Source organism: Fistularia commersonii, chromosome 6, assembly GCF_037954325.1.
Source record: "Fistularia commersonii isolate RoL2024-O1a breed Wild chromosome 6, RoL_Fcom_v1.0, whole genome shotgun sequence".
In the NCBI taxonomy this organism is placed as follows: domain Eukaryota; kingdom Metazoa; phylum Chordata; class Actinopteri; order Syngnathiformes; family Fistulariidae; genus Fistularia; species Fistularia commersonii.
The window spans coordinates 13,802,291-13,825,152 of NC_141289.1; the positions used below are offsets into that span (position 1 = coordinate 13,802,291).

Here is a 22,862-nt window from a genome sequence, read left to right on the forward strand (position 1 = left end):
GCGCCATATATACACACATTGTGTGTGTGTATATACACATATATATCTATGTCTGGTAGTATCGCTGTGCTGTACCCCTGGTTTGTTGCTTTCAGTTGTATCCCTAGTTTCTGTTGCATTCTTTGTTGTGCCATGGCATGTAAAAGTCAGGTCTGTAGATGTTTGATTCCAATGTATTGTGACTATTTCCTTGTTGAGAGATTTCCTTTGGCCTTTTATTTAATCCTCTTGAGATATACAGCAGCCCTGAAATGTGTGTGTGGGTTCTATTCTTCCTGTTTACATTGTGACACATTTGTCAATGCCTGGATTTTATTCATTTATTCATTACATATAATTTGCCTTAATATGGGAAAATACCACAAATAAAGAGGTTTGAAATATAAATGAACTAAAACTGTGGAATAAAACTACTCTTGTATACACTAATTTCATATGTTAACTCTACCAAATTGTTTTCTATGCCTATAAATTTATCTAAATGCCATCTTTTGAAGTCAGAAACATCCTTCAAGATATCAGTTTTTGTCTAAGTTGTCAACTCTGGCTTTGATATAATTTGATATGGCAAAATCTGACTAAACTGTGATTGTCTTCAAATTTTTCTGAAATGTCATTGTTCCTACAGCAATATTCCTGCTGTATTTTTATGTCACTGTCAAAAGCAGCTTCCCACGTATCTGCCTGCTCATGTGTATTTTAATCTTTCTCGAGAAGCAACAGGAAGCAAAAGTCTTTGCGTATGCACATTTTTACTGAAATGTCACTGTAACAATGACCATATGTGTTCCTTACTGTGTGAATGTAATGCTGTCTCAATCCAAGCTCTCTCCTCCCTCACGACATGAAATTTGTTCTCATTTTAACAGAACTTGTCGAGGCATCCGTTATTCACTTATTCAGCCTTTGGTGTAAATCCTCAATGTTTGCTGAAAAAGGTAAATGAGAGGCAGATACATATAAATCTGCATCATTCAACTTCATCCCTGACTCATGAACAGTCTGAAAACAGTATACTCTTTAACATACTCAAGCATTCAATGGTAGCATAAATAAGTCAGAGAATAGCAGCCATTTTCAGTTTCTGTCTCTCATCAGAACAGGTTATTAAGCGATCCGTTCGGCCCTTGACCTTTTTTGAAAAAGTCTTTTAATAATATAAAATTATGCTTAGACTCTTACTTTTAATTTATGGAGAAAATCAGGTTTGTAAATTCACAGTGATTCTAACCTACAACCTTAAATCACAAAATACTTTTTTTGATCCCTGTGCCAGATTATAGGAAATTCCATGTATATATTCTGGAGCTAACAGGTTCCCACAATGCATAGACAGGCTTATATTGCAAACACCGTGCTTCTAGCTCCAGAGGCAAAAAGAAGATAAACAGGTGGCGTTCTGATCAAGATGACCTTTTTTCCAATGTCTTTTATCTAACCTTTGTGGCTACATATTTCCCAACCAGAGGCAACTAAAATAAGCCACAAACCAGGAAATCAGAGCAGAGTCTGTCAAAAATTACAGTTTTTTGTTGTTGTTGTTGCTTCTATAATAGAATGCCAGAATGATGCATGTGAGGAGTTTGATGTTCAATTAATATTTCATCATGTCATTGACTCATTTTATTAGCGAGGCGTATTAGAAGTATTCGCAATAACACAAATACTTGAATATTAGCTTGAAATGGGCTGGAACACATCAGCATTTCTGACAGACTTTTGTGACTGAACAAAGTGGTGAACACATCGGAACTCAACTTTGACTTTAACACTTTGACTCATGACTTCAAATGGTTGACTTATTTACAATAAATCCATTGACTGCTGGTTTATGAGGATAAGATCTTACGTAATTTTTTTTTAAATTCTCCAAGGAGCTGTGTCTACTTCCTTTGATCCCTCTTAACTATTAAGGATCAGGGAGCAGCAACGCCGCAAGGCACCTCATGGCAGTAGCAAGAATGTACAGTCAACATGTTTTTTTCTGTTTTTCAATAAGCAACGTTCGATATGACATTTGTAAAACAAAGTCTCTTTGAGGACTCAAAACTGATCATTTGGCAGTTTTTCAATTTCATTTGGCTTACAACTTTATTAGATGTACTTAGATGTGTAAATTTAGACTCAACTCAGGACTTGTTGAGACGCATTTTGTAATAACGGTGCATTTTGTTATAAACATTCAAAATGTTATAACTTTTTCATTGCATTTTGTAATAAATTTTGTCGCATTATGTTATACGTTATTACATATTAAGAAGATTATTACAAAATGCACTGGCAACTTTTTTATTCTCTAGGAAATGTAATAACATGGTGCATTATGTAATAACAATTCAAAAGCATAGCTTATTTGTTTGTTTATTGTATTTTATTTTACTTTAAAGTATTTGTAAAAGCTACGCCTATTATTAGTATCACTGTATTACCCTAGTAGCAGTACTTAGCAATTATTATCATTACACTATTCAAAGGTTGCATTAACAGAGAATATTCTATAAATTCCATGTTATTACATTTCCTAGAGAATAAAAAAGTTGCAAGTGCATGTGCATCTTCTCAATATGCAATAACTTATTACATAATGCGGCAAAATTTATTAAAAAATACGCTAGGGCAGTTTATGGCAAAATGCGGCTTTATTACAAAATTAAATGAAAAAGTTATTACATTTTGGACGTTTATAGCAAAATGCACTGTTATTACAAAATGCGGCTCAACAGGACTGCAATGTAAAAACTTGATTTTGGTTTATACTTTGCAATCTTGATTATGCCAATTTTTAATGATAATGTTATAGATATGTTACAAGGCCTGAATAAAACCCCATCAGATCTAATCAGCATTTATTGTAAAATCCCAAGACTGCATTATTGTAGTTGTTATCCCAACAGTGAAATCCCTTCAAATGGGGTTCATTTGTCAACAAAGAAATAAATCTAATAACAAATACATGAAATGAATGTCTGTCACTCAAATCCTGATCTCTGACTTCCCTGCGTAAGAGGTGTAAGTTGATAATCCTCTGCTTCTTTGCTGCAAACAGGAGCCGAAACAGTTGGATATCCAGACCTAACCATAGAGGTAGAGTCCCTGTTTCTTCCTGGATCTCTCCATCGAAAGTTCCCCAGCTTGAGGTATTTTATGAACACTTAACACAGTTTGTCTACTTCGGGTCTTTTGGTGGGTTTTTATGTCTCTAGCTATATGCTGCTGGCAGGGCTCACAGACTGCATGCCCAAGTAGGTTTTACTGGCTGCAGTGGCCCTCCATTTCAAACCTTCCCTGGAAAAATACAACCATCTCATGATGTGGTGAGATGTGGAAACTTCAGGGTGCATGTTATTTAGACGTTTTAAATCTGCAGTGAGTGAGAGATTTATAAACTCCCTGTACAGTTATGAGCAATGCTGGAAGAGGCTGTTGAACCTACACGCTGGAAAGTTAGATGACATTAGTGATGACGCTGCTTACAGCCACTTTATTCCATCAATCTGTTTCTGCTGGTCATCATTTTTCTTGCCGCCTGTCAGGACAGCCAGCGACTCTTGCTGCCGTTGTTCACATAACATTCAAGCCTTAAACAACGATGAATTAACTGGGGAATATTTTTCATGCTTGAAGGCATTTTAGTACAGCTGGTCACTCTTGCTTTTGAAGGATGATGCGAAGAGCTAATGTTTTGCCTTGTAATTAGATTTTCATACCAAAACATTGTACAGAGTCACTGTTTCCCAGAAAATCCCTTGAAACAGCAGTTAGAACATCATGAGACACTCAGACTCTGCTGAATCCCAGACTTAAGGAATTCTTTAGGGCTTAGCAGCTCCTTAAGGCAGCGTTGTTAAAAAATAAATGTCTGAAAATACCCAAAAGAATGAGACTATCAATTAACCAGTCACATCAAAGATTGAAACATGATGGATTGAAATAGGTTTAATCCTTGTCAGGAGTAACAGGAAAAGTCATAAATGCAGCAGAGATCATGAGCTGACCCCAGAAAACATGTGATTTTGTTGCCGGAGCACCAGGAACATCCCATAAAAACATCAATCAAGAGATGAAAGGAAGTTATTCTACTAATTTTGCTTCTTTATTTATCTTTGCTGAGAAGTACATTCTAATAAATGCGATGAATTCAGCGGTAATTGGTAAGTGACGGTTTGCAAGTCTGAATGATAGGATAAAATGAGTGGGTGTACTGGACATGTTTTATTCCGTCACACACACAGTACATACATTTTTCCTTGCCCAGATAGTCTCTCCCACACATTCATACATTTCAAAAAAACAAATTCATGGATTTCATTTCTGTTTTACTTCATTTCAGTGTATTGTTAAACAAAATGACCAGTTTTGGCCATGTACTTATGGATAGTGATTAGAACTTAACATACATAAATGTCATTGTCAAAAAAAGTTCTACTTGTATGTTTTGTGAGTTATTAGAGAATTCAAATTCAGACCTACATGCATGAATTTTTCAACAACTTAAATATCAGAGGCTCGAAAAAATTTGTCCATTTGTTCACAAAAAAAGCAAAGATATGTTTTTGTAAAGACTGCACACACCAAGGATAAATGTCATACTTCTGCAAAGATGTCCTATAGAAACTGTTCTTATTGGAGATTAAACAACTAAATGTATTAATAATATAGTCAATGAAAAAGACCCATGAATTAAAAAATATAAATAATCATACAATAGAACAACAAATATAAAAATATGTCAAGCTGTGTGTGAATCTTTTGTCTGGCGGCCTTTTTATGAGTTTTGACCTTGGGAATTCTGCTGTATATAAATGTTTTCAGACTATTCACAGTTTAATCACCCCCACCATAAAACACATCATTAGGATCAATGTAATGATGCAAAGAGAACCACTCACTAGGTCACTTCCCTCAAGTCAAGTATTATTTCATTTGTTATTCAAAGTAAGTGTAAATTCGAGGGAGGGCTGTTCCATCTCGCTGCTCTGCAATTGTTAAGGATGAGGTTTGCGGGCTCAGGAAATGTTTTTTATCTACTTTTAATGTTGACAGGAATAATGCCTTAAGGTGCTCCAAGAGGGTGAGGATTGTGGAGCTCTCACTGAGGTTTTGTCCTTTTGGTTGTGTTTCCTAAATTTGGCCTATTTTTACCCAGACACTCTGGAGCGACGCATTGGGTGGGCTTCTCTCTGCCGTCATCAGGACAGCAGAGACCAGGAGCAACCCGTCATAACATTTCTTGGTTAATTGCACCAGCAAGCTGTTTTATGTCTGAAAAGCAGGACACTTGGCTGTGCTGTTACGTTTAAGGCACGAAAACACGCACCCTGCCTGACCTGAAGCGCGTACGTGTGTGTGTGTGTGTGTGTGTGTGTGTGTGTGTGTGTGTGTGTGTGTGTGTGTGTGTGTGTGTGTGTGTGTGTGTGTGTGTGTGTGTGTGTTTTAACATGCACCTATGCATTTGCAGGCCTCCACAAACACAATATCAGTAATAAGGCCTGGAAGCTGCTGCTGTGTTCGAAGTAATTACTCCATGCAGCTCTCAGATGCTTTGATGGAAAGTTTTAGACTCACTGTCTCGACTGTAAGAAGCATTGACTCTGCTTTTTTTCTTTTCTCTTTTTTAACAAGAACTCTTTATGGCTCCTTTTTCTCCAGTTTCATGGTATCCTGGAAAGATTTTATGTCTCATTTGGCACTGCTACATCCACAATGAAAGCACAATTCTTTTAATATCATCATCGTATATTAAAAGTGGCCATTACAGAGTCCCATCACATGATGTCAAAAAATATTTTCTTTTTTGCTGGCCAAGCAAAGTTTCTGTTTGACAGTGAGGCTGACCTGCTTTGTCTGCACACTACTTCTGACTCATGTGGTATCGTGTTGGGTGAGACGGCAGCTTCCCTTCTCAAACCACTAACAGTCAGTTGTGTGTGTATGGCAAGTGGTCTGGTCCACAGCCTGTGTGTGATGTGTCTACTGTGGTAGCAGAGAGGTAGTTTGCACGCGCTTGTTGACTTTCTAGCCTGATTGCTGCTCTTCTTCCAGCCGCTGGCCAAAAACATGGTGTATTTTTGGAACGTCATTACTCACAAGGATCTGTGTTATGTTTTGAGCCAGAGCCATGTAAGGTACTTTGGTGCAGATGCTTAGAAAGGCATCATGTTCTAAAGAACAGAACTTGAAATGACCCACACTTGGTATAAACATCAAGTGAAAGGAGTTGGTGGGTTTTTCTCCTGGACACATAAAAGTCAAATGAACATAATCAGTGATTTGGCAATGCGAATGGGATGTTCAGTGAATTGCAAATGTGCTGCTCTGGGCAAAATAAGCCAATCTAATCCCTGCTTTGACATCAGTGCTGTGGGCACACACACAGAGACACACTAGTGTGGTTTTATGTGTTTGCATCATTAAAAGTTCATTGGAAATACAATACCGATGTACCTGTCTAAAACTCTGAAAAGATGTTTAAGCCACGACTTTTACAGAGATGAAGAGTCCGGATGAATTACATTTAAATATGATCTCTCCTATTTCTATCACCTCAGTTAGCTTGAATATAACAAACATTGGAAATAATGTGCTTGTCCCCTATTTTGATGACTTTTAGGCAAACAGTCACAAAATTACTTCCAGAACGACTTATAAATAAATTGAATAATTGATGATTTATCACCTTCTTGTTTGGCATGTTCAGCAAAGGAAAAATTCCATTTGTTAGAGTCTTTCCTGTCCCGGAGCCCTGGCACTCCTCTACATGCTAAATCTTGTTTTGAAACACTGAATAAAGAACATCCATAGGAAATTATTATTATTATTACAAACAAATATAGTACACTCACAATACACTATGTAAGTTGAGATGAGTGAATGCTGTCAAATGAAGCTGCATTAGATCTGTTGACTTTTACTTTGAAGACTTACTGGGATTAATGCATCGGTGTTACTCATATTTTATTCTTTATGTCTTAATTTGTCCTTTTCGTTTGTTTTCAGCTTAGGTTTTGTAGTTTACAGATCATGTCTAGTTTGAGAGGCCTTGTGTTTTCAGGGATAGAGTATGTGATGTAGTAAACAGTTTTAAAATCTGGAAACAAGTTGCAGATGAAGATTTGCAGCTTTGAGGTTTTAAAAACACAACAACATTATAGATGTCTCCAAGACTGACAGCCTTACATAACTGATCCTCCGTAACTCATCCACAGAAATTATAATCTTCTGTTGCCATGGTTATAGCTGTCCCAACAGACCTCTCTTGTACTCCAAAAGAGGAACGTCCTTGATTAATAAAAGCAAGCAGTAGCAGAGCAGCAAAAAGCCAGGACTAAGCTAAAAATAATAGGGGTGTTTGATAGCAACAATGGGGGAGATAGTGGAGGGAAGGTGCAACTTCATTGGAGTGGCCTTGAGCAAGATGATGAACTACCTATGGCTGCACTTAGTTGCGTCCTGACCTCCCTGTGGAGGAAGCAGGTGGACTAAAACTACATTAATATTTGAATGATGTTATATTGATAATAGTATATGAAAAAGAGACACTATTTGTACTTACTTTTTGATTTATAAATTCAGCATGATCCCTCATGCACTTCAATAAAAACTGGTGAGATTTTTATATTTCAAAGCTATATCGGTCAAAATATGTTGCTGGCAAAGAATACCTAATTTCTTCTTTTTGTCAGAAACAACTGAGGTTTAAAGTATTCAAGGGATAGAAGATATAGCATTTGCATGTAACACTAGAGAAGGAGGGCTCCCAGCGTGCTCTCCCTTTGGTACTGGGCTGCTAATACAGGCCTGTTTGCGGTGTATATTGTGTATCTCTATACTAATTTCCATCTTCTCCTACCACCTTCTTTGCTTGAACGCAGTTGCTTGAACGCAGACAACACTGGAATAGACTGCAGGCCTTTGCTATTTACTTTAATTTTTGTCAGAATAAATTGGAAATGGCCTGCAAAAATATCCTAGCCAAGGCTTTTCCATTAAAACACAAGGCAAGACTGAACAAGTCAGACTCCGTTGTGTTTGTACACCTCAAATATTGAATTGCCTCGTTGTTTTCCAAAACTTTTCACATTGATCATAAGCAAAATTGTTAAGTTTATGTCGTTTGAATTTCTTGAAATATAATTTCAGTGTCACAAGTTTTCTCAAGTCATCGTCATGATAATAATCTCTGATTGATTATAATGTTGATGGGTTTAAAACCTTTGCATTATTTTGTGTTACTTTGCAATGTTGTCAGTCATTATTATCTTTTTTCATATTTCATATTGCTCTATCTATCTATCACTCTATCTTAACTTATAATTTGCCTAAATCAAAAGGATGATGGTGCCAAGATGGCGAGGTGGTTAGCGCTTTTGCTGCCTTAAGCACGAAGGACCCTGGTTCAATTACGAAAAGACGACCTTTCTGTGTGGAGTTTGCATGTTCTCCCCATGTCTCTGTGAGTTTCCTCCAGGTTCTCCAGTTTCCTCCCACTGTTGACAACATGCAGTTTAGTTGGAAAAAAAATTGAGAAAATTAACCCGAATGAGTGAGTGACTGACTGACTGTTAGTATTTGTGGCCCTGTGATTGACTGGCGACCAGTGCAGGGTGTACCGTGCCTCTCACCCAATGGCAGCTGGGATAGGCTCCAGCATCCCCCACGTCCTTGAATGCAGGATAAGCGGCAGACGATGGATGGATGGATGAACAGATTATTTATCCTTGTCAACAGGCTTTGGTCAGTTAAAATGTTCTTTTAAAGTTTACCATGAACAGTTTTATTATAAACGCTCAAACATAGTTGTGTTTTTAGGGGGAGAGATGACCTGCTTCTATTTCATGGGCCTGCTGTGATTTCCTGTTGAAATGTACCTTAAGAGAGCTAAGGAGGGAGTGTGGGGCCAGAAAAAGGAGGGCCTTCTAATCCTCCTGCCTGGTGAGTGATAACACTACCTCCGCACGTATCCTGGTCCATGTAGAAACTGGTTAGCATATTAAGGCAATCATGCCAGCTCAACCAGACAGCATTGCTGCATTTGTGCCTGTGGGTGGCTGTTGAGATGCAAAATCAAATAGAAAGTAATGGAAATGAAAGCATATTCGATTAGAGCAGGGTGTGGGGAAGGCTTTTCATGTTGCAATGAGTGAGAATTCAATAAAAACTCTTGTTTCATTTTGCCACTGCTGGTTACATGAAGTGCTGAATGGTCTATTGAAGGCAAGGGATCTTGCAAAAGTACTGTGTGAAAACACTCTTATTATTAGAAATCAGGGTACTATTTTGGATGTGCATTATTACAGTAATTCTATGCAATTAGTCTTATTTACGCTTGTGAATTTCTACATATGCAGAATATGGTCATTTGTCAAAAATTAACATTATGTAATAAGAGAATTTAATAAAAATGTCTCTGAGTGGATGCTATCCAATCCTTCATATGCATAAGCTGAAGAAATGTTTTGCTTGTCTAGGACGCTGCAGATAAAACCGAAGATTAGAAAATGTAGTCCTGCATTTGCCTCAGAGGTGAAAAAAATGCGTATTCAATATTCAGATTACTTATCTGCTAACTGAACTGCTAAACAGGATGAACATGTTATACTTTTCTCATAGGTTATTCTGATAATAAATTAGGATTAAGAGGTGACATATCTGAGATGCATTGTTCAATTAATCAGTAAAACATTTGCTCTGATATTTAACACTGACATTTATGCTTTGAAAATGTAAAAAGGCTTGTCATTTTCAAATTAAGCACTGACTTCAAGTTAATACACATATCTAACCACAACAAAGATTTTTTGTAAGAGCTTTGGTGTTTCCAGAGAATCCTTCCATTCTTGATAAAAGCTCTATGCGCTAACCATAACAAATAAGCACACATTAACATAAAACACGTGATTTTTTTTATTTTTTTTGCCACAGAGACACAATATGACTGCTCAACAATTTAATATGAAACAAACAATTAGGATACAAACAATAAAAACAGCATATCTTTGAAAAGGCCATTACAAACTCATTGCAACAGGCACCTTGGCACCTTTATGCATATCATAAAGCTGCAGTGAGAGATATTAAATCATCGCAAAGTGGGATAAAGTTAATAAAACTCCGAGTGCAGGAGACACTCGGAGACTCCATTATTGCACCGGTCGGCCTCAGAATGCGGGGCGCTCCCAGACACTTATTACTTATTGATGGCACGCGCACGCGCACGCGCGCGCACACAGAGGCCGTTCAGATTGCGCTCCTCCGGCGGGCTGACCCCGCCTCTGCTCCGCGCAGGGGCGCTCCATGTGACGCTTGGGCTGGAACAAAAATCCAGTATGGCGGAATCTGTCAGGAGATAAATTTCTCACTCCCCCCTCCCCTCCCCTCCGCCTTCTCCTCCTCCTCCTCCTTCTGAGTTGGGAGAAGAAAAAAAAAATACCCGAGTGGTAACATGGGCGAGAAATAAAAGCCGTGGCGGGACGCAAGCCGGGACGCCTGGCCGCCTGTGGGCCCGCGGAGCAGAGCCGTCGGGGTGAGTCGGGGGTCCGGTCGGGATGGACGAGCCGCGCCGCGCCGCTTTGATGCTGATAGGGATGCGATGCACCGACGGGTCTTCACCAAAACAGTGTGCGGAGGGAAGTTCCCGCTCTCTGTTTTCGCGGAAGCTGGTACTACAACCCCGGACTGTCTCCCCGCTTCTGCCCCGGAGTGTTTTCGCATCTCCGGCGGCAGTTAGCTCAACATTTCCATGCGCTTTATTGCACTGTAGCGAGCGGGAAGTGTGTAGGCAGTGAGGAGGAGGTGGGAGTCGGAGGGAGGCAGGCAGGGAGGGAGGGAGGGAGGGAGGGAGGCAGGGGAGGGGAGTCCGACTGGCGATGTTTATTATGCCGATTGTTGCTGAGCTATTTTTAGTGCACGACCGAGCCCCGGGCTTTGCTGCAATCTACGCGGCTCTAGTGCGTCTCTTTCGGGTTGGACCAGCGACCGCGGCTAGGGAGACATGCCGTGAACGAAGGTACGGGCCTGCGGGAGTGTGTGTGTGTGTGTGTGTGTCTGTGTGTGTGTGTGTTTGTCTGAATGGTTTGGGATGGGCGGTGGTAATTCTCTGCATGCGTCAATCTTTTTTTTTGTGAATGGGGGCGTTGAAGCTGTTTAAGCACTATCAGAGCTGCATCTTATGTTTTAAACTCTCTAAGCGGAGGAAAATAGACCCCCCCGACCCCCAGCTCGGAGTTTGCAGTGTGAAATGCAGGTTCGGTGTGTTGGTACAGTTTGGGTGCATGGCTGAGCAACCCAGACCCTCTGACAGCAACTAGTGTTGTTATTGATGCAACTTCTTGCTACGATGAGTTTGTGATGCCCCCCTCCGGATTCCACTAAATCTTTTTTTTTTTCCAAGTTTTACTATTTTAAATAATCCCACCATGCTGTAACCCATTTCCAACCCTGTTTATCATTTCACTGTGGGCTTCAGGGCTCGTCTCCCTAGATCTGTCACCCTGCATCAAGCTAGCTCTTTTTAGGGGACAATGGCCGAGGAAACGCACACACACACACACACACACACACACACACACACACACACACACACACACACACACACACACACACACACACACACACACACACATACATACATGAATAACCCTCACGAGACGGATGAGTTGCCCCAGGAGAATGGTGTTATACGAAGCCCCCCTGGAGTGGCCATTGCTGCCCCGACACACACGTTTGCTCCTCCTTCCCCCTTTGCTTTCTTTTCACAAAGCACAAGTGCACTGTGCAGTGACCGATTTTTTTTTTAGGGGGCAATTTGTCCTGTGGCTGTACTGGCTGTCTAGCCCTCTTGTCTTGAGACCCCCCCCCACACACACACTCACAAGCGTCTATCCAGCTTCAGACAACCATTGGCAACACACACAAGGGCGTGGACATGCATGCCACCCCCATGCCGCCACTGCCCTTGGGCAGTTTTACCCCTTTCTATTTGTGGTGGGAAAGTTGACCCTGTGATTTGGGCCTGAGCCTTGATTACATTTGACACTCCTGCTCCAGGCGCTAAGATTTCAGGCAACTCTTAAGAAAGAAAGAAAAGAACAATCATTTATTTCCACAAACAGCAAAAAGGCCAATCGATAATTTGCTGAAATAAAGAAATTATGTTTTGTTTTCCCCCGAAATGAGCCTTTTCCCCAAATTGAATGAAAGATCGTAGTTTCTGCCAAAGTGACACATTCATGAGACTGAATCATTCAGCCCTGGTTAAGAGAAATTGGACCAGCAGTTTATTGGCTGATTGGTTTACCTCCTCTTGAGTAAGAGCGCTCAGTCGGCTATGAGGTTGCCCTGAGCTTTCAGCATTAAGATCTTTTTAGAAGCATTTGACTTTGAAACCGGTTGTGAATTCCAAGAAGATAAATTTCATTCAACTTTTCAGGTTGCTAAAACAGGTGCATCCGACAACTGATGTATTTGGTCCCATTTCATACTGTTACTAAAAAGTACTTTGCTGCTTCAAAGTTTTGAGACTTCCATTACTCTGTACTTCAAGGGATCCTGAAAGTAAAACAAAGCATTGCACGGATGCCTTCTTTATCTATTTGATTAGGACCTGGGAAGTATGGAGCCCCCCCCAGATCAGTATTTTATATGTAATAAATCTGATCTTCTCTTTTTTACAGTAGACACTCTGCTGTACATTATTATTATTTTCAAGGTTGTGCCCATTTCTCTACTAATTTGTTCACCTGACTTTTGAAAATTATTTACCCCTGTGACGTTTACCTAATATGATAATATAGTATATTGTGATAAATTGTAAACACCGTCAACAAATAAAATCAGTGTTTTTTACATAGTATTTCTTTGTCTTGTCTTGAAGTGTCAGTTAGATTTTTGCAGTGCATTCAGGATAAAGATAAGACTTTCTTTTTACAAAACCTTTGAATTTGCTTTTGTAGAGGTGCAATGGTGACATGTTTGTTTTTCATCCTCTTTGATAGGCTGGGACCAGTGCTTAACAGCGAGCTGTTGCTCTGATTGGACTTGCTGAACACAAAAGGCTGATGAGGATTGGCTGCTGATGCTGCGGGACATCTGCTCCCTTTTTCCAGCTTTGAGAGATTCTTAAGGGGCCGTCCAGGACTGCGTGCTGGGTCAGCCTGAACACACATTTAAACACACACACACACACACACACACACACACACACACACACACACACACACACACACACACACACACACACACCACACTCCCAGACTTTCCCCATTTTGGCAGGATAGAGGTCTCCTGATTTGCCACTCTGTAAATCACATCTGTTCACACACACATTTATCTTTTCTGCACATACACACGGACACACACACACCAAACCAATCTGGGTGCTTACCTACAGTGCTGCGTGGACACCCACCTGATAAACATATCAGCGATGACATCACATAGTCACCAAGGTAAGATCTTCGTCATTAGTTTTTTTGGTGTCCTTGTCAGCATTTACCGTTGTTAAAAGAGAAATAATTACACTTCTAGAACTAATGCTAAGAAACAAAACATACCAGCAAAGGCGACAAATTGTATCCAGATATCTTTTGAACTATCAGACACAATTGTTTCACATTTATTTTACTGGCTTTAGTTCTTATTTTGTATGTTTACACATATACTTACGCATACCCACATATATACATGCATGCATATACTGTATACAGTACATAGATGATTAATCAGGTACATTGTAAATATTAATATACATGTTAATATACATAATATACATGTTAATATTACTGAATATTTTATATATGGTCAGTACAATATATGAACCAATATTATCTAGAAATTGTATGTTAAAAATGAATGTTAAATCACATGTTATATAATCATGTCAGTGTTCATTACATTGGTAATCCAGCAAGATGATAACATTTGAAAAAAATCCAATTACAATATTTCAACATTATTAAGTCAATAAATTGCCTCATTATTCGTCTTCCTAAAATTACCATCTACAACGGGCGTGTCAAACATGCGGCCCTAATGGGTTTAATCCAGCCAGTGAGACTATTTTGCAAAACATAAAAATGAGCTGCAATTTTTTGATGAACGAAACCAGCGTTATTATACCATGTTTTTACCTATTTGGTCCACTTGATACTAAATTTTCCTCCTTTTGGCCCCTGAGCTAAAATGAATTTGACACCTCAGGTCTACTCTTTCAATGTATTTGAAGAGAATAACTACTGTACAGGAAGGGCAGACACAAATACACAGTAAACAAAAATGAAGCCATTAGATAAAGTTCTCTTAACAAATGCAATATTTAGGTTAGCCAGAGATGTTGAAATTTTTAGGCGCCTGTTTCAATGCTTACCTTTTACATATCGACAGTGTGTGAAGTTTTATGACACTGGAACTTCAAAAATTACTTATGAGGCAAGCCAAACATAGCAATTTAACATGATATTATTAGAAAATTTTCAAAATCTAAATTAAGTCAAAATCTAATAAAACCACACAACTGTGTTTTTTATTTTATTTTTTATAGTAGTCAACATTTAAAAGCCAGTCTTAATTTGCTCCCATACTAAAACATTTTGTTATAAATTCTGTAAATGCTTTGTTTGCTTTTTATCCCCAAAGGGCAATTGGGGGGCACATGGGATAGCAGCATCAAAGTTGTAAACATGTGAACATCAAGAGTAAAGTTAAAAAATATTGAAAAGAAAAAAAGAGAGAAAAAAAGAGAATTTTATCTATTTATATATATATGTATATGGCTTGGCGATGAGGGGTTTTCAGGGTTGCTGGGCATTGACGAGGACAGCTCTGGGGACGAGGGTTTTGCAGGCGGGCAGTGAAGTCTGCGATCAGAGGGGAGCCAGATAGAGAGATTTTTTTTTTTTTTGACAGCAGATATTTTTAGTGATAAGCATTTTGGTTGTGGAATCTGCTTTTATATTGACACCAGTTTGCTCCATTAATTTGCACATCAATTAAATAATTATAATAATTACAATAATAATAATAATAATTATAATAATAATGAACCTTATTGAATCAGGAAAATTGAGATCCATCTCTCATCTATGATCACTTCTAGGGCCAGAAGCAACAATGAAAACATACATGTATACAAATATGGCTATCAAATATGCATGTATAAAGTGTAAAATTGCAATATGCACAGTGTACAGAGTGCGATTCATATGGGTCTGGCCATTTACCTTGTGGTTAATAAAATGCCACTTGCATAGGATCGGTTGCTTTTCCCCATGATGTTCTGTGCGTCCTTGGCAATTTGGTCACGGACCCTTTTTGCAGGTACTTCAATATTATTTAATTACTAATTTAATTGATATCTTTATTCGAGTCTTGATGATTTTCAGTAACTAAGAATGTGTTTCACATATTAGTTGCTATATATAGTTGGCATTTTTTGAAAACTATGGCTCAATATGTAACTATGCAGCAATTGTATTTTGATTCTCAGAAGGCTCCCAGTTGGACACTAAATTTTGATGTTCGTTGTGACGCCAGAGTTAGGATGTCTAATGCAACTTTTTAAATTAAGATAGTGATGACAGCTGAGTTGTTGTCTTGAGTGAAGACTCGTTGATTAACTGCAATCAAACATCTCTCAATTGACCAAATTCCATCACTTGGCATGGCATTTCATGATTTTTTTTTCATTCTTCATTTTATTGGTCAACAAATAAGGTTTTGTGTTTGCCACATCATGTGATGAAAGTCTCTGTTCTGGAAAAAAGACTTATCAATGTTGAAATATTTTTGTGTTTCAATTTTGCCATTGGACTTAAAAAGACTGGCTCTAATAAACAGGAAAAAAGGACGGAGAATGACATCTAGAAAGTTCCATGGATGGAATGACATGTTAGTTACATTGTTGATGTGTCTCGACTATCACATCACGGTGCGTATAAACATTAACTCTTGGATACTTGGGTTTATTGTTGTTTGGTCCATGATAATGGAGTTACCTAATTCAGTACTTCATCAGGCTGTGTTGTCAGGATGAATGCGGACTTTGATTGTACATTTGGAAAATCAAAGCAACTCAAGATCATAAGCATCTTTATTGTCAGCATGTTGGGAATGTGCACTGAATGTTCTGTCACGTCACTGAAAATACATTTGGAGTGAAAGTGGCACGTGGAATAATGAGATACCATGCACAATGAAGAGAAAAACCCTTCTTGGCCGCACCTACCACACTGATATGTCAAACAGATTGATGCACATTAGAACATGATAAAACATTTTCATCTGGTGTTATGAGTGTTAATTGGCTTTATTGAAAATGAAAGTGACTTATATGGAGACTTTCCACTTTGATGGAGAAAAATCTCAGTTAAGTTAACTCTAGCTTTTGTTTTTGTGAGCTGATAAATAATTTGGGTACCAACTCGTAGATGAAATGTTAATTTTCTGACCCAGTTGATGCGATACCTGACGGTGTCAACTGTGTTTATTTTGTACACTTGGGAGTGTGTGCACTATAAATACCTCAGCGGTGGTAGGCACGGAGCCCCCAAGGACTATGAACGAACTGCAGCTTCAGCGGGCTGACACCTCTGTTACATGCCCATCACACAGGACATTGCTGGCGAACGTGCGTGTTTGCCTGTGCAGTCTGATTCACCAAGGCTGCACACATCCACTGCCCACAGAGTGCTGCAGACGTCGCACTCGTAAGTTTGTGCCAAGCGTGTTATATCGTTAGATCGACCTCAGATTAGTGTGGCTCAACAGTTATCATTAGACAGTGCATTCTAATTCCTCAACAGTTTCACTTGTCTCATTTGAAACCAGTCGTGATTAATGCAGTGCTAATCTGAAGAGCTATGTCTGACACTTACTGAAATATTAAACCATCTGAGGTGCATTCATTACCTTCAAGTGGATGGTTATACATAATTAAGTACAAGGAAATATTCAAATAGTCTTTATCTGAGTGTATTCCAACTACTTTATTTGAATTTATATTATCAGTGGCCAAAAAAGCTCTAAAACTTACAAAACCTAAAACATTTTTTAAACAATGATTCAAATTGAATGCCATCCTTTTTTGACGCTACTGATATTTAATGCAATATTCCTCAGAATCTCTTGCTTTTGCTTGTTTTCAAAGCAAAGAAACAATTTAGATGCAAAATTCTGTACTTCTTTGTCAGAGAAGCTAAAAATGTGGTATGAAGTGACAAGTGTAATTACTGCGTCAATAGTTTTGATTAATTTGAAGAATTCTGAGTTTTACTAAACAAATCTGATCTTGAAATTTTTACACCTTATTAAAAACACTCTAATTTCAACATTTTTTAACTGCTTCTGTGAAAATATCTCATGCAAACAAGCTATATTATAGAAAAAGTCCAATACGCCTATGCCGTTTTGTATATTTCCAATTGTAACATAAGTATTTATCGTGTATTCTCAATTTTGGTAGAATAAATAAAACTTTTTTCTTATGATTTATGAAAAGAAAGCTATCCTGTATTGCGGAAAAGACAAAATTGAGTTCTACACACTTGCTTCCATAGAGGAGCAAGCGATAGAAATGAGCCTATTGTGAATAAAAGTACGACAGGTGCGCAGAACCACTTACATTTGAAAAATCTTTTAAGTAAAACTACCATATCTGATTGAAAGACTGCACATGTCTTCTACAAAATACAGTGCTGATAAAATGTTATGATCCTTTAATGCCGTAAATGTGCAGATACTACTGTGAAAATACTGCAAAAGTTAAAATACTTAGTGAGTGAGGTGAAAGGGTCACTTCAGTTTTTTATGGCTTTTTTGGATAAGTTTATTCCATTTGTGTATGTGTTAAAGGCTGGGGTATACTTTGTATAGCATACACTATGCATACACCCTGTAGGACTATGATGACATAGTGAGATCTTGTTCTTACGTCTGACAATTTGTTTTGCACCCTAATCCATTTTCAAGTAGTCACTTTATTCAAGAAGTGAAAAAAATATCAACCCTGTGAAGGAACAGTTCGTTATAAACATTTAAATTCAAAACACTTGGGGGTCAGTGGTTTTCTGTGGGCATGGAGGGAAGGAAAACTGTAATCTGAAAAGCACAGCTGCCAGACAAATGTAGTGGAGTAGAAATGACATTTTTCCCTCCTGGAATGTAGTGCATTCGAAGTTTAATTTAAAATCAAATAAGCCTGCATCACTAGACCAAGTCACCCAAGACCGAGCAGACCAAACACTGCTGCAGATGCGAAAGACCGATACCAACAGTAAATCAGAGATGGCATAACAACCAATGAAAATACTTAGGCACTGAGCTATGACTGTAAAACGAAGACCTGCTGATGCTAAAGTCTTTTGCAAGTTAGGAAAACAAAGCAAAAGATTTAAGTGTGATTTTGCCCATCATTTAAATTGAATAAACAGTTCAGGTCCAAGAATTCGCTTTGGTTGTGTCAGCCATCCTGTGTTTACAGAAATACCACCTTTGGTATTTGCAAGTTTTCTCCCATAAAACATGCCCTTAAATAAGTGATTTTTATAGGCTGGGTCTTGCATGTACCATGGGGAAATCACAGTCATGGGAGGTCCTGCAGATTACTCTGCCTGACAGTCCTGCATAGTGGAAATCCACATATAAGCTACAACCACCTACCTTTGTTATTTAGTGCAGTACTTAAGAAAATATACTGTCCAGGTGACTTGATTGACACCCCCCCCAATTCTTTTTTGCATGTCAGTGCATCCGATAAAATAAAAACAAGAATACACTTGAAAACACGCCTGCATACAAAGTGACTTCTGAAAGAAATGATTTGACATTTTCTGAAACGATGCCTCCGTTGTCATTTCATTACAAAAAAATTCTTGTGGAAGAAGACAAACAGCAGTGTTGAATGTATGCCCAGCTCTGAACACAGCCAAAGAAACTTCACTCTGTCCTGGCCACAGGCTACAGCAGCTGATAGAGCAGATAAACTAACCAGCTCCTGTCAAAATATAATAAGATTTAGCCCTTTTTAATTCCTCACCCAAGCTCCCATCTCTGCACAGTTCGGTAGCCAAGCGGGGCTACCCACAATCCCCCTGTCACCTGGTGTTCTATCAACCTTCAAAACGAAAAAAAAAAAAGCTAGATTTTTGTGTCTCTTTCCAAGAGAGCAAACTTCTCCCCTGCAGCTGCCGTTTCTCACTGTCTTGTTTAGCACTAAAAATCCCTCAGAAAAGACGATCTGGGTCCTTGGAGTGAAGCCGAGTTTGGGCCTGCAACAATCTCAAATGTTGTCTTTCTGATTTGAATGGCAGCTCGTAGACACACTTGTTGGATTTCGGCTCCAAGAGAGTGTAGACTACCAAGTTACAATGAGGCATCTGAAGACATGAGGAGAATCCATCCGGTCTCACTTTTTAGTGCATGCCATGTTTTTTTTTTTGATTAACAAAGATAGCGTTGGGCTATGCATTGAGATAGTTCACAGTGATATCATGAAATCGGTTGATGTGCAGTTTATGGTTTAAAATTTTTTCTTTAATTTAAAAATATCCTAAAGCCATCAAAGAAAGATTTTAATATTACAAAAATATCGTAGAAACATCACCTCAAACATACAATATTTTTTGAAAAAGTATTTACTAAAAATGCTATAAAAAAAACAATTCCTCATTCTTTTTCTTTTGGCTGCTCCTTTTAGTGGTCACCACAGCGAATCAACTTCCTCCATCTATCAAATAGTTCCTCATTATGCCCTTTGATAAACTCTGGATTGGAATTCCTTTTTGAAGATCTTGGTTTTTGATTAAGATCTGTTAAAGGTGATTGAACTTTCCTTTATCATGATCAATCTCAGTAAATAAACTTTGATGTTTTTTTTTAATTATGGGGCAAAACATGGCATTGGTACATTGCTAATTTGTCCCCTTAAAAATATTTCCCAAAATGTTTCAAGAAAATGACCAAAGAAAGTGGCAAATCTTCATTAATCTGACATAAAGCCCAATATTATTTTTTTTGTATTTTAGATTTTAAATCTACTTTACTGCCTAGCATGCTTTATAATTGTTCTTTTAAGGAATATGTGCAGGGAAATTGATTGCAGTGGTCTGCTATTTGCTGCTGTTCAATAATTCTGTTTGTTGTATATTTAGTGGAATTAAGCAGCATTGGGTCTGTTCTTGGGGTAAACAGTGACTCCATGGCTTTGTTGTAGTCTTGTATTTGCAGTGTGATCCAAAGCCACCAACTTTTTCTGAACTCTTATTTCCAATCAGCTACCAGCCCTCTTAAGTAAAGCCTCATGTGTGTGCATGTGTGTGTGTGGTCGTGTGTGTGTGTGCGTGCATACATGTGCTCACCCTTGTGCAGCTTTGGCGGCTGTTTGCGAGTGTGTGTGCGTGCCAGCCCGCTTGTATGCCATTTTTGTAATATGTAAATGAGCTTATGAGCATGCACGTTTTTGATCCGTGACTTACTCATTTTCTTTATTACAGCAGTGGTGGGATTTTTAGATTGAATATCATTTACCATAAATCTCTTCCTAGAAAAGTAAAATGGAATATGCTTTGTAGGGTTTATTTTTTACAGAACAAATGCAGGTCAGGCTGATAAGGCCCTTCCATCAGTCTTTTTTCTTTTTTATGGGGATATCAGCAAGGCTGGAGTATTTGCACAGGAGTGATTACTCTATGTACTGCGGGCTTTAGTACATTACCTGCTGACATTTGTTTTACACTTATGCCTAGCGATGAGTTAACATGTTCACTGTGTTGTACTGAATGGGGCAGTTTCTACAAATGCCATTTATAGGATGAGCTACTCTTGGTCACAGCAACAAGCTAGTAAGACATTGGCATTCTGGAGCACATGCACACACACAAGTACGGGCACACAGACAAACACCTGAGACACGCATACACACAAGTAACTTCAAAAACATTTAGCTGGAATAATTAGTTTCTGGCGCACACTCATTTGATAAACTTCAAATAATAATTTATTTCCTCGTTTTCTACCCCTCATTTTGAAAGCCGATATCAATGCATGCGATTTTTTTCAGTGTTTCCATGGTTACAGTCCAACTTTTCTTGCTGAAAGAGTATAAATGCCTACTTTTGTGTCAATTAAAAGCACTTCATATGTAAATCACCCGAGAACATTATATTTTGGTTGTGTTGTTTTTAACTGTAAGCAGGATTATGCTGTAACTGGTTGACTGATTTTTATTGAAACTGTAAGAATGGTTGAACAGTCTCCAGGGACTTTCTAATTACTGAGAAAGTATTTTTACGGTTTCATTTGAGAATTCTGCCACTCACAACTTTTCATTTGTAGGTATTTTGTATCCTTTTAGGAATGTATGGTGAGTTGGTCTGTTGTGGTAATGCATGCAAAAGATTTTCTAAATATACTAACTGTTAAAGCGGACCAATAATTATGAATCAGCACACATTCATAGATATATCAGGTGTTTTGTTTATTTATTTTTTGTTAAAATAGAGGATCCATGTGCAAAACGCAAGGCATGAGAATTTACACATTATCACCTCATCTGACAGCTGCTCTGCTGTCAGAGTAAAAACAAAAACACACCAAACGAGGGCTTGGTGAGATATCAATATATTTATAGAATATAGTTCAACTGTGATATTATTATTATGTTGTGGATCCTGAAAAGAGTTATCTGTATCTGCCAGACACAGGCTTTGGTCAAAATATTCGGAAATCGGCAATTGCTCATCCTTAAAACGTAACCCCAAGAATTGTTAAGAAACTTACCAAAATGTTCAAAACAAAAATCTTTATATTTATAAAAATTGAGCAAATTAACCAGTCACAAATAGTGAATCGCGTCTTTCCCCTTTCTCAGGTGGGATTGGCCTCACAACACCCACACCCAGAATAAATTTTATTTTTGTATATCCCAATATCTTATAATTTGTGTGTAAGTCATAAGTGAATCATCAGTCTCTAAATTTGAAGTATAAACTTGCTGATAGATAGAAATTGATTTAAGCATGAAATAAGTTTATAGCTATACATAATGTATGCCATAAAAGACATTGTAACATTCTCTTGCTGGGTTTTGACCACTTCTTCTTTTTGAATAACATCTTTCTGGTTCTTCAGTAAACAATAATCGACAGTTTCAAAAGCAAACAGGCTGTCACAAATGTCAAAGCATACTAAAATGACAATGTATTGCTTTAAATGTGTTGTCTGAAAATATATTTTTTTCTGATAAGGCACACCAAGTCACATATCGGATCTGCAAGACAAAATTAGTTGTGCGAATATGACCTTGCCTGTTTTGATGTCACCTTTACCAGTCCTTTTCACACAGAGAGCTAATTGTTTTAGAATTTAATTTCGATATATTTCTTTTAGATATGGACTTGATGCTCTTTAAATCAATATCTAGCTGGTTTTCCAAGATAAGTAATAACCAGTCCACTTTTGGGGTTTATAATGATTTTGATACCAAATGTGAATGTGTGTCATCTAAACAGCAAGTTCAAACAATTTCTCAGAACAAACAAACAAATAAATGTGAAAGTGTTACTGATAGTTTTGGCTATCAAGTCCATTACTCTAAGCAAAAATTCAAGGGAAAATGAATACAAATGTGATCATGATTATCCAAATGTGAAAATTTACATACTATAAATATGAATCTACATTTCCTTCAGTTTGAAGAGGGACTTTTAGGGCAACATGATATCATACTTCTGGGAAAATTTTGTGATAAGTTTTCAACCTTTCCCTGCTGTCCAAAAAACATGTATCAAATTAATCTAAGACTGTAAATTGTCTGTATTTGTGAAGGAGAGTTTGATAAGTTGGATGTCTTTATATCTGTCCCTGTGATTAAC

General features: G+C 38.0%; 1 protein-coding gene across 3 annotated transcripts in view; it reads left to right on the forward strand.

Moving 5' to 3' along the window:
- Window positions 1-13,024: 13,024 nt before the first annotated feature.
- The window catches only part of LOC147233451 (histone deacetylase 4-like), a 67,828-nt gene continuing 57,990 nt past the window's right edge, over window positions 13,025-22,862 (forward strand). Inside the window, exons 1-2 of one of the 3 annotated variants that reach the window (XM_086148288.1) lie at window positions 13,025-13,145; window positions 13,388-13,445. In XM_086148288.1, the coding sequence (XP_086004414.1) occupies window positions 13,424-13,445 (22 nt within the window). In that variant the 5' untranslated portion in view covers window positions 13,025-13,145; window positions 13,388-13,423. Of the gene's footprint in view, window positions 13,146-13,189; window positions 13,446-22,862 lie in introns of those variants that run through there. The other 2 variants (XM_086148290.1, XM_086148287.1) reach the window with 2 other exon arrangements.